General features: G+C 37.0%; 1 protein-coding gene across 1 annotated transcript; it reads left to right on the top strand.

The window, feature by feature from the left end:
* Window positions 1-6,017: 6,017 nt before the first annotated feature.
* Window positions 6,018-10,930, top strand: LOC121861479 (prefoldin subunit 1-like). Its single transcript, XM_042359256.1, has 4 exons — window positions 6,018-6,156; window positions 8,796-8,918; window positions 9,405-9,533; window positions 10,151-10,930. Exons 1-4 carry the CDS (start codon window positions 6,121-6,123, stop codon window positions 10,241-10,243), a joined length of 381 nt encoding a protein of 126 aa, XP_042215190.1. The 5' UTR covers window positions 6,018-6,120; the 3' UTR covers window positions 10,244-10,930.
* Window positions 10,931-12,725: the final 1,795 nt, after the last annotated feature.

Genomic DNA, 12,725 nt, shown 5'->3' with positions numbered 1-12,725 from the left:
CAAAAAACATTAATACATCTCAAAGGCGATGAAGTGACATAAGTCATCCCCACCCCAGTCCAGGAATGTCCCTCTCAGGACTCACATAAATCCCTAATACGCTTAGACTTTACTTTAATTTGAGATGTTCACTTAACACTAAACAATACTAAGGTAGAGTTCTTTCCAAATAATTTATATTTCAGTGCTGTCTCTTATCTCCAGTTAGTGAGCGAACGCATTTAGACAAAATAGTCTCAGCGTAATCTTGATGTTACTTTTGGATTTTTTTTTTTTTTATATTAAACGAACTAGTTAGGTGCAGTCTTAAGCCTTCTTAGAAGGAATTTTCATCTTTTGTTCCTTTGGGAAAGAGGAATACCTGTAGTAGTGTTTTCTTCCTATGGGTAAATCTATGAGCAAATATATCATTCTGGTACTAATTTTTACAACTAAAATTTTCTTCAAAGGTCAAAAGTATATACCTGTACTGTATATATATATATATATATATATATATATACTGTATGCAAGTAAATCACTGTAGGCACTCCTTATTAGAAATAGTGATTGGACTAAGGATGCCAATCACAACTGAAGTAACACCCTCCCTCCATCACGATGAATCCAATAATCTTATTTGTTTTTAATCTAGATATTATCTTTCCATAAAATAAATTATTCCTTGAAAACCTTTGCACCTTTCCCTTCGTCCAAGGTCTTTTAAAATTTATCATAATCTTCCGATAATCTTAACTATTTTTTTACCTTGTTTTTCAAATTCTCCTTCATTTGATTTTTAGATACATAAATACCCTTCGTGGAGATTTTTAGTACTGATAGGAGACCGCCATCCGGTGTTAAGCAATTCTTGTAAATCCATCCATCCGGGATTTATACAGTAGATACCGTAATTGAAAACTACATAATATCAGATATTTATAAGTATACTTGCCTCCCACAGTGGATAAATGTATACTCTTAAGACCCAATTTCCTTTATGCTGAGAAACATTTCAATATACCACATTTTAAAGCAGAAATTTGAAAATACATCAAATTAACTATACGCTGTAAAGATACGTGTCCAAATTAGCGTCGGAACTGAACTAAAACTGTTTCTTACCTAGAACCGTTCTATTAACACTGGTGATAATATTAACATGCCAAGTTGTACTAGCAAGGAAAATAAAGCAAAGTGGTGTGGTGTTGAGGCAAGTGAGGAGGTGGAGGAGGTGGAGGGTATGCAGACGGGCGCGTGCTCCTGGTGCCCTTCCCTTGAGTTCCCTTAACCTACTTGTTCACGTGAGCGTGCCCACCTGACCCTGTCTCTCTCTCTCTCTCTCTCCTCCCCAAACACTGAGACCCGGATTTTCAAAGAGCCGCATTTTAAATTTCCTCGTAACTGAAGATGGTGGAAGGCCTTTAAACTGTCTCACTTAATCTCCAGACAAATATTACGGCCTATAACATACCGCGACTCAACCATAACTTGAGACTCGGATTCTCAAAGGTTCTCAAGTTAATTATTCCTCCCATTAGAAAAAAAAGAGCGCCCTTAACTTTAAACTATGACGCAAAAATAACGAGCTATCAAAAATACACTGATACTATGGTAGCTAATGTTGTCTGGTTCTCAGTAACGGTGAAAATATTTGTTTGGTTCCCAGTGACTGAAAAAAATCGTACTTTTTTGAGGATGTGTTTTTTTTTTAATCTTCTCTTCACTTCTTGCTTCTTCCTCAAATTATCGTAAAAAATATAGACACTTCCACCTCTTTTTTCTTTATTTCCTCATTTATTTTTTCACGAGTAACTTTATGTTACTGTTTGCTTTTTAATTTTGGAAGGTAAATATAAATTCACTGTCAGATATTTGTCATTGAGATGAGTATTGACGTTTCAAGATTCATTTTACCCCAGATATTACCTCACAATGCCTTACCCACACTACAACCTGTACCATCCTATCCTGCCCTCTCCTCAGACTACTCAAACCTATCCTGCCCTCTCCTCAGACTACTCAAACCTATCCTGCCCACACGCCAGCTCACTCATACCAAAACTCTCTCCCACACCCCCAGCCTACCGTACTCACATCCCAACCTACCCTGCCCACAGCCCACACCCTAACCTATCCTATACTCTCTCCTAACCACATGCCATCCTGTTCCTCTCTATCTTTCTTCTAACCCATCCTGCCTCACTCTTCCCTAACCACACAGCCTAGTTAGTGGGCAGGGTCATCAGAGGCTACTGTACAAAAACCCCAGAGTGTTCACTATGATCTTAAATACATCTGCAGGCGCGGACCCAGACCAGCTCTCTCCCCTCCGTCCTCCACCACTAATGACACGGTCTCACTGTCACCACTGATGACACGGTCTCACTGTCATCACTGATGACACGGTCACCACTGATGATGACAAGGTCACCACTGATGACACGGTCTCACTGTCATGACACGGTCTCACTGTCACCACTGATGACACGGTCTCACTGTCACCACTGATGATGACACGGTCTCACTGTCACCACTGATGACACGTCTCACTATCACCATTGATGGTACGGTCTCATTTGTCACCACCGATGACGACACGGTCTCACTGTCACCACTGATGACACGGTCTCACTGTCACCACTGATGACACGGTCTCACTGTCACCACTGATGACACGGTCTCACTGTCACCACTGATGACACGGTCTCACTGTCATCACTGATGACACGGTCTCACTGTCACCACTGATGACACGGTCTCACTGTCACCACTGATGATGACACGGTCTCACTGTCACCACTGATGACACGTCTCACTATCACCATTGATGGTACGGTCTCATTTGTCACCACCGATGACGACACGGTCTCACTGTCACTAATAATGATACGGTCTCTCGCCGCTATAATCACTGCCAGTTCCACCATCACTTCCACACCACCAGCACCACACCACTACCACACCAGTGGCACCACCACTATCAAACAATCGTCACCACCAACATATTTTGATAAAACATTTCCACGTTCATTTTGTCACCTACCTGGTGTGAGTGAACGTATACTAGTTTTTGAGGGCGTCTAGGGTCTCCGTGCAATTTTTATGTTAAATTTAGACGTACTTGGTGCTTTAGTTAAAGTCACCCAGTTAGGTGTATTCTTACATCCTGAGATACGAGAGACAAACCTTTAAGAATATGAATCTGTCCAGATAAAAACTGCACCATGTAACCTTTGAACTCCGGTGACTAAATTGCAAAAACAAGCGAGGCGTCTCTCACTGTTGTTGCTCTCTTGTGTTCAGTGATTACAATAACATGAAGCTTGTTTTGTTTTTTGTTAGTTTTACGGCCAGCAACTAATGAAAGTGTCATAGTTCAAACCAACCACTTTGTTTACTAACTATGGTACTCAGTTTGTGAATAAATTGAATAATTTTTCCCTGTTTGCACTTTTCTTTAAATCAACAGAGCCACAACTGCTTCGATTATGACGGAGGCCTTTTTCATCACCTATGAACCTAAGATTGGGTAGGTTCGTTTGCCCTTCCTTATCAAAGTCGATAAGAGATGTGTTCATTAAACGGATAACTTTTGTACAATCGTATTTTTGTAGGTGTACTCATAAAAAGACTTGGGTGCTTCAGCTGCTAGGTAAGTTATAAGCAGCGACCAAAACGTGTTAGTTTATGATATCAGACGACACAAAGTCTCGCAGTTATCATTGTATTCTTTCCCCTGTGAGATACAATAATGACAATAATGTCTAACTTACACCTAATTATACTCGGATGAGGTAGTTATTGCCATACTATCACTTCCGTAACCGCAGCAACCTAATTTTGTAGGTAGTAAAGCTAAAACCGCCTCTTTTATAGATGATCCAGAGAGGTGGTTGATGAAACTGACATAGTTGATTAGATTAGTGACTTTTTATGAGTGAGTGTGGGAGGACGTCAAGGTTTGAACTTTTGCCGTCGTTGTTCGATGTATTTGTGGATGGTAAGAATCAATTGTTTTTGTATTCTTTTTTTCAATCCCAACCTAAGAATTTGGTTTTGGGTCCAGTCCATAACTGCCGTAATCCTAGTGGACCCCAATTCTGAATCGGGCCTGTTAGGACTGGAGCCCATGTGAAGTGCGACCAACAGTAAGTGGCGCAGGGCAGGGTGGAGGGTATCACAGTTATTGTGTCTAGATGATGTTTTACTAGTGACATTTTTTATATACCAGTATGTAAGTTGCACGGGGGAGATCAGACAAGTGCCGTTAATAAATCTATTAACTTAGGCGTGTCCTTGCCAAAGACTGAAAGATGTCTAAAACGGGATGTTTTGAGCTAATGGGGGTTATATGGAAAAAAAACGCTATGTGGTAAGGAGTTCTACAATGTGCTAGTCCAGGATGTAAATTAGTTTTGACAGGCAGGTTCCGCGAGTTGGAATATCAGTAGAAACAGCAAAGGTCCTCACAGATGCCCTCGTGGCCCCATGGAGGGTGAGTGGGGGATGGCACCTGACACAATTGTGTCAGATCCCGATACTTGATCTGCAACAAGATTGAACGAAAAAGTCTCCATTTTCAGAACGTTTTTGGCCATATCATCAATTAGTACAAAAAAGACAAGACTTCTATCTGGAATTATCATCAAGTTTGACGTCCACCTGAACGGGGACGTCATTAACGACTTAAACGTCCTTTTGTTGTTCTGCTTGTCCCCAGCCACCGAAGGTAACCATGAGACCACCATTCGGTCTACGGACAGCCTTGGTTACCCCCCCCCCCCCATCCCTGAAGAGGTGAAGAACCTCTTCAGGATGGTGAGGTTATCGTCTCAGGGGGTGGATGGTGGAGGAATTTTTTTTTACGGGATTAGCCCACCAGGGCACAGGTCAATAACCCCATCAGGGCCTGGGGGCGAAAATATAATAATAATATTAATAATAATAATAATAATAATAATAACAACAACAATACTAATAATTTAAAAAAAAAGAATAAAAATACTATATAATAATAATAAATAATAATAATAATAATAATAATAATAATAATAATAATAATAATAATAATAATTAATAATAATAATAATAATAATAATAATAATAATAATAATAATAATAATAATAAAAATAATAATATATAATAATAATAACAATAATAATAATAATAATAATAATAATAATAATAATAATAACAATAATAATAATAATAATGATAATAATAATAATAATAATAATAATAAGGGACCACAAATAAAAAAAAAATAAAAAATCGATCAATAGTGAGAAACGATACATGTATGTTGTGTTGTCAAAGCAAGAGAAACAATTGAGGCCCTGCAATTGTGTGTAAATGAGGCAGAAAGTCAGATCAGCAACATCGGACTAGGTCAAAATTTTCGTGATGTCATATGGCAGCAGGGTACACATTATGCTTCCAATATCTTCCCTGTTTGATAGCTGCCTACTACCTACTATTGTACCTACATCACGTTAATTTGGTTCCAGTTAAGTCGCATGGCTGGCTTAGGTGTTTTCAACTGACTATTCTGGACTGGGTGTGTTAATCATCACTAAGGATATAAATTTATCTTACACACTTTGAGAACACAAGAGCAAAATCTCCAAATTTGGTAACACTGGTCGAGCAAGATGTTTTGTACATTTATATAACTCAGAATATACCATGAAGCCCCTAATCTGTCCACTCTAGCACGGATTACTGATATAAGACGATTAAACAGGATTAAAAGTGAAGAATGGACATAAGTATGATATTGAATACAAACTTTAATGTGACCCCGTAAGTATATTGATAAACCAGCCAAATAAGTAAACGCCATGCTTACACCAGTGTTACCAAATATATTATATTCATCAATATAAATATTTTATAATGCCTTGCTTAATTAAAGAAAAAAAATAAGACAAAATTGTTAATTATTATTTAAAAAAATAATCATGATAAATTTTAACAAAATAGAACAAGAAAATAAAATTCTGTGGTGATAAATAGTGGCAGCAGGACAGGGAGAGGTAAGGTAAGGGTGTTGGCAATAGTGACCGGGTGGCCTGAGTCATCTCGAGACTTCTCCAGTAAACTCTACTGTACTGTAGCCCGATATAAACAACTACAAAATGTCCAAAGGAGAACCAGACCAAGAATTAAAGAAAGTGAGTTGATTTGCTATCGTATGAAAGTTATCAGTAGTGGTGTTGTAAGTAGTGACTGTTAAACTATAGGCTACATGTTGGATGAACTTCCAGAATGGTTCAGCCTCGGTATATTATATACTAATGATTATTATGTGATCAACCAACGTTTAGTTTATCTCTAGGATAAAGGTGGGGTAGACGGCTAACACCAGAAGGAGTTGAAGAATTGCTCGATTTCATTAATTTTTCCCCACAGAACTGTAGAATTTGTGTTGAAAGAATTTGTTAAGAATTAATTTATTGAAGTCCTGTTTACTTCTGCTATTTGTCCGGCGTTCATTCTGATTGATTGAGGCTGATGAATTGAATTCGGTAACTTGTAAATATGGCAAGGTTAGTTGAGGTTTGCAAATACAGTAATCGATTTCAGTAATCTAGAATCAGCATTAGTATCATCAGTCTTGATCGATCAAGAATGAATGCTGGACATGTAGGGGAAATGAGTAAAGGTCTGTGATCATACAAATAACCATAGCTTAATTTATGGGTCAAAATAACACACTGATACTAGCAGGAACAATACTAGCAGGAACGGACCGTTGAGCAATATGTATACTGTACTGTACAGTACTCAGGTTCAGCAGTACAATTGTTCACTTTTTCTCCAATGAACCAGTGGAAATAGCCTGGAGCAGAGTATGAACATAAAAAAAAATGAAAAAGAATATGAAAAATATATTTCAAGAAAATTCCCTGAATTAACGAGAATTTGCTTCTTGCAAATGAGCCGTTATTGAACTATGACCCCTAATTACCAATAATATTGCCTGTTCAAAGTGGGCAGAGCTTTGAAGTATACATAGAGGGAAAATGTGGGGTAAAATACTAAAAAGAACACCAAACAAACTTTTGAAAACCTGAGCTAACCTTTCCCAACCAGTAAAATGGTTAATTCACTCTCAAGTTTATGGGCTCCTCCTCACCTGAACACTGAAAATATGACCATCACATACTAAACACCGAAAACACAAATGAGGTAAGATTTTTATAGTGTTAGGATTTTTATAGGTTGGGTAGGGTTTTCAAAGTGAGAAAAACCAGATCCTCCATACATAATTGTACAAGTCTTTTAACAATACAGTAATTTTAACAAACCAGCCAGCGTCACAAGCAATGCCGTGTCTACACTGATCAGAAAAAATGAAGATTGAAGTGAAGTCTTTGCAGCCTTGATGGCCTCACAACCCATTTGAACAACTCGGCACATCGCGACCCATTCGAACACCTAGAAGACCCAAATTTTGGTCGCGACCCATAGTTTAAGAACCGCTGGGTTCAGGAGATGGATGTGACCTTATACAATAGTGTTGCTTCTTTGATGATTTCACTGTACAGTATAATACAGTATGATTGTTTTGATTTATAGAATGTTAATCCAGTGGATTAGAAATGGGAAATATACTGTACAGTATACATTATATACTATACATGTGCTGTACATTGTGTGCCAACAAATGAGGTGGTACACCAATAGTGATGGCAGAAGATACAAACCAGCTAGACCTAACATACAGTAATGTATATATATTAAATGTGTATATAAATCAATTGGTTTGATTGGTTGTGTTTTTATTAATGGTTTAGGATCCCCGTCTCTTGGGATATTTGTGTTTACAAGATGGTCACACTTTGTAGGGGTACACTACTTATTAATAAGCTAATGATGTACTGACCATTTTTTTTTTTCAATGTAAAATAAAATCAACATATCCATTAAGATCTCCTGAACTCTTATTTATTGCAGTAGTCATGGCCTAGTGCTGTAGCTATTCTTTTAGTAAGTGAAGCCATTCCAAGAAGGTGAATCAGGCAACTAAATTATTTGGTCTTATAAGAAGGTTGTTCAGATATCTAGACCCTCGCAACGATCTTCAAGAGTGAGGTGCTTCCCCGTTTGGAGTACTATCACCCTGTCTGTTCCCCGAGATATGCTAGGAACTGTCAATTGATTGAAAATGTCCAAAGGCGGGCCACCAGACTGGTGCCTGCACTTTGGCATCTCAGCTACCCTGAGAGATTAGAGCGCCTGAAATTGCCTAGCTTATACTACAGACGGGCAAGGGGGGACCTAATTGAGGTGCACTCAATCAAGTGCCCTTACCTGGAGCTGGCGGACACTCGCCCCACAAGGGGTCACAACTCAAGGTTGAAGAAGCCGCAAGCCCAGAAAACTGTGAGGAGTAAATTTTTTGGAGTTAGAATTGTGAACTCTTGGAACAATCTGCCAGAGAGTGTTGTGACTGCGCTGACTGTGAGCTCTTTCAAGACCACATTTGACAAGCACTCGAGCAGGTTCAGATACATTCAGGAGCCAGTACTTGCCAACAATGAGTAACAGACGTGACCGATCGCCCAAATGGCTAACGAGCCGAACAGTGGTGAAGAGGATAAAAGTAAAAGTGTAAAAAAGTCAACGAGTATAATAAATAATGCATGCATTTCAATACAGTATAATTTTCTTCTTAGAAGTGGACACTTTTTGGTTGAGTGAAATAGGTTTTTCAGTTCCCATAGATTTTAAAGTTATTCATGTCTTTATTTTTTGTGTGTACAAAATAATTGTATTTACATGTATTATATACAGTACATGCTTTCAGGCCTTTATGGAGTTACAAGGCAAAATGCAGGAGACAAACCAGAAATTACGCATTGCTGACGTCCAGGTAGAAAGCCTTAAGAAGCAGATTGTTCATGCCCAGCTCACAGATAAGGAAATTCAGGTAATTTATGGAACATTTAAACTGGTGATACTTACAGTATTCCATTCATGTTAAGATTGTGATGAAAATTTTTATTTCTGCAAGCCTTTTCCCTCTGATACAGGATGACTAGAATTACAGTAAGACAAACACTCCATTCACTGACTGAAACAAATATTTTAAGTGAACTGTTATAATCCTCTTGTTTTGAGGAGCTCCAGGTAAGATGTGTTTCTTAAACCATTCTTCAGGTACTTATTCAGAATTGCTAACCTAACTGCATTTTGTGGCTTATATATATATATATATATATATATATATATATATATATATATATATATATATATATATATATATATATATATATATATATATATATATATATATATATATATATATATATATATATATATGTCACTTGTCTATTTCTTGTCAAGCACTTCATATACTGTATAATTTCTTTGTGGTGTGTTTATAAACCTCTAAATAATAGAAACTGTTTTCCAGAGTCTTGGTGAAAGCACGCGGGTTTATGAGAGTGTGGGACGTATGTTCCTCCTTACTGATATTCCCATGGTGCGTGAGAATCTGAAAGCCAAAGTCTCCAAATGCAACGAAAAAATTACTAACTTACAGGTACGTTAAATTATCATGAAGACTTATACTGTACTGTGCAGTATATAGAAGATCTTAAAACAGACAAAATGTATATGTTCATAATCATTACAAGGAATATAAAGTTCTGGAGTTTGTTGGGTTTTTTTGTTTAAAAGCTGTTCAAATTTTTGTCAATACAGTATAAAGCAAATGTTTTAAGATCATCTGCTAACATATTGTGGTTCAGGAGTGACTGTAGGTCCTCCACTCCCTATTTTTTTGGATATTGCAGTATGTGCCAAATTAAGTCATGCAACCAATAGTATTAGTTATTTTAACTGAATTGTATATTGAACCAGTTATAATTATTGTTTAATCATTGATTTATATTATTGATTCAAGATACTACAGTGTCCTATAAGATAGGCTGACAGCCATGTTTCCTTAAATGAATATATCTAACGCTCTTACTTAGAGGCTGGTCTAAACATTTCTGGCTGTAATTGGTTGGTTCGTAGTGTATTTGCTTAAAGCAAAAACATTTTTTGCCTGTTTCCTGCAGAAAATCATTTAGCATTATATTTTGTTGCTTATATAAAAATTATAAAGTTTCTCTAATTTAATTTAATTTTTTATTAATAAAATTTTCTTTTCAGTCGAATAAGGAATACCTCGAGCGCAGTATGTCAGAAAGTCAGAATAATCTGAGGGAGCTGATTAAACAAAAGCAGTCTGTAGGTGTTGCTTAACAAGACTGCAGGATGAAATAAAGACGAATCAATTTAAGTTTCACCCTTCAGCTCAACATTAATTGTTATGCTCACTGTTGGAGTCATGTTATTTTGTCTTAAACAGTGATGTAACAGGATATAATATTGTATGTAAGATTAATGTCATTCTCAGAAACTTGTGACACGTACAGTATTTGGCCATGGCCATTTGCTAAGATTACTGTACGGTACTAAATTCATTTTTCTAAATACTGTACAGTATATTGTATTGAGGGTTTGGAGAATTGACTCGTGCATTTCAATTTAGTAACATCAATTGGACTTGAAATTATTTTTGACTCTTCTGATGATCTTGAGGCAGCACCTGTGTTGATGGGTGTTAGCCCTGCTTCTGTAGGCTATTGACCCACAGTGTGTCATTCAGTGATGATTTAATCCTAAAGGATTTTATCTCTCCACTCTTACTGTTTAATCATGTTCATATGTTAGTTACTGATTCAATATATAATTTTTTTTTTTATTGGATTGAAAATGTTTTCATATAGTGTTTGTTCCGCATTTTTTAAAGATTCACGTAAATTTATTCAGTTGGATAGATTCCTAAGCAAGGATTGGTAACTTGCACTTCAAACATTGCTTTCATTGAATCAGCAGTAGTGTTCACCCATGTCTCTATGTTCATTAAAAGTTAAAAAAAAAAACATTGTCTAATTCATATTTCCCATCAATGACCTTGTTCTAAACTATGCATCTTGCATGGACAGCCTACATCCCCGGAATGTTTCTGGGTGCTGGGGAAAGTTTTCCTAGAGTCTAAACTAGGCATCTCATCTTGCATGGACAAACACACTCATTAAATTTAGACCGTGGGCACAAGCAAAAATATTTACGGCTAGCAAAAAAGTGTATAAACCTTTATTCGCAGCATCTGTTCTAACTGCATTACAGATAAATTTGGTATCACAATGATCCTGAAAAAATTCTCTACAAGACTGTTTCAATAAGAGATCCGTAAATAAAATATTTTGACGTGCTATAATGATGGGGACTCCATTCTTTTATATAAAAAAAAAAAAAAAAAAAAGTTGATACCCGAGGTTTGGTTAAATAAATCTTTTCAGAAAAAAAAATATACATTAGATGATCTAGAGTGCAAAGCATAAATGAAGCTGTGTGTCACAGCCAGGACAGTGGAACTTCCCACCCAATACTGGGAAAAGTTTTCCCAGTCTAAACTACGCATCTCACACGGAGCTGTATTTTTTTACGCAAACACCTCTGTACACATACAATATATTGTAAATAAACAAAATAATTTACACTACTACTGTACTTGCCAGCAGATGCTGTTGTCTTGAGCCTACAGTAGGCATACACTGTCCACTGTTGAATGTAATCCATAACTGTCATCACTTTTTATGTCTTTAACACTTGCAATGGAGGTGGGGTAGGGGATTAGTGGGTCTCATGTTACTGACCTGACCTGATGTAATGTCAGGTTACCCCTTGTTGGGGTGGGGGATTAGTGGGTCTCATGACCAGATGAATGAGGTCTTAAATAAAGACAAAAGCTAAGGTGCTCCAGTGTTTCCCATTTCCTGTACATATTGTACTTTCACACTTAATGAACATACAGTGCAGTATACATAAATGTAATCACTTTTTACATCTTAACACTCCTTTAACACTGTATTCTTGGCCGATTGCTTCCTGTTACAGTAATATACAGTACTGCAAAACTCAAATTTACACAAACAGCAGCAATCAAGGGATCAACCTTGTACAGCGACAGAGGACTATAAACTAAGTGCATCATGATACACCAGGCTTAGAGGGAATAAGCCAGGAGATTTATCAGCCTATCACTGGCATCCCATGCAATCACATACATGACAGTATTAGCCAATTGCAGTGAAGAAGCCTATGACTCAAGTTACCCAAGTGGTTTTCCCACCCACACAGCTGGCATGTGAATGAGGCAGAGCATTATGTAATTTTTATCAGAACTCCCAGAACATTTGTTCGCAGACCCAAAATCGAGAGAATTTTTCCAGAAAAATTCCGGGCCGACTTCCATTCCAGCCATTGGAGAGTTCCAGCTAACGGGGAGATTACTGTTCATACAACACAAGTAAAAATAAAAAATTAAAACTACATTTCTTGGAATCCAAAGAATTAATAAGATAAAGTAAGAGTACACAAGAAGGCAAGTGGAGAAATAAATTGGGGAGGGGCAAGGAAGTTACATTGAGATGCCATGGGGTATACAATGAAAAATTTGGTCGTTGAGAATATTAATTGAGATGAAAAATAGACAACAAAAATTATCTACCCTAAACAGAAACAAGGTGTATATTGGTGACAACAAAGGAAAAACTTGAACCCATCAGCAGAGATAAATTATATAAAAGAATGAGGAACAGCAGATACATGTACTAACAATTCTGAAAATGGAAGGAAGAAAGTATCAAAACAAAGTCCTCCTATACTCCAGCTGCAT

The sequence above is a fragment of the Homarus americanus genome, unplaced genomic scaffold (assembly GCF_018991925.1).
Source record: "Homarus americanus isolate GMGI-L3 unplaced genomic scaffold, GMGI_Hamer_2.0 scaffold24260, whole genome shotgun sequence".
Taxonomy (NCBI): Eukaryota; Metazoa; Arthropoda; class Malacostraca; order Decapoda; family Nephropidae; genus Homarus; species Homarus americanus.
The sequence above is the reverse complement of the archived record's forward strand: the minus strand, read 5'-3'. Positions and strand labels throughout refer to the sequence as shown.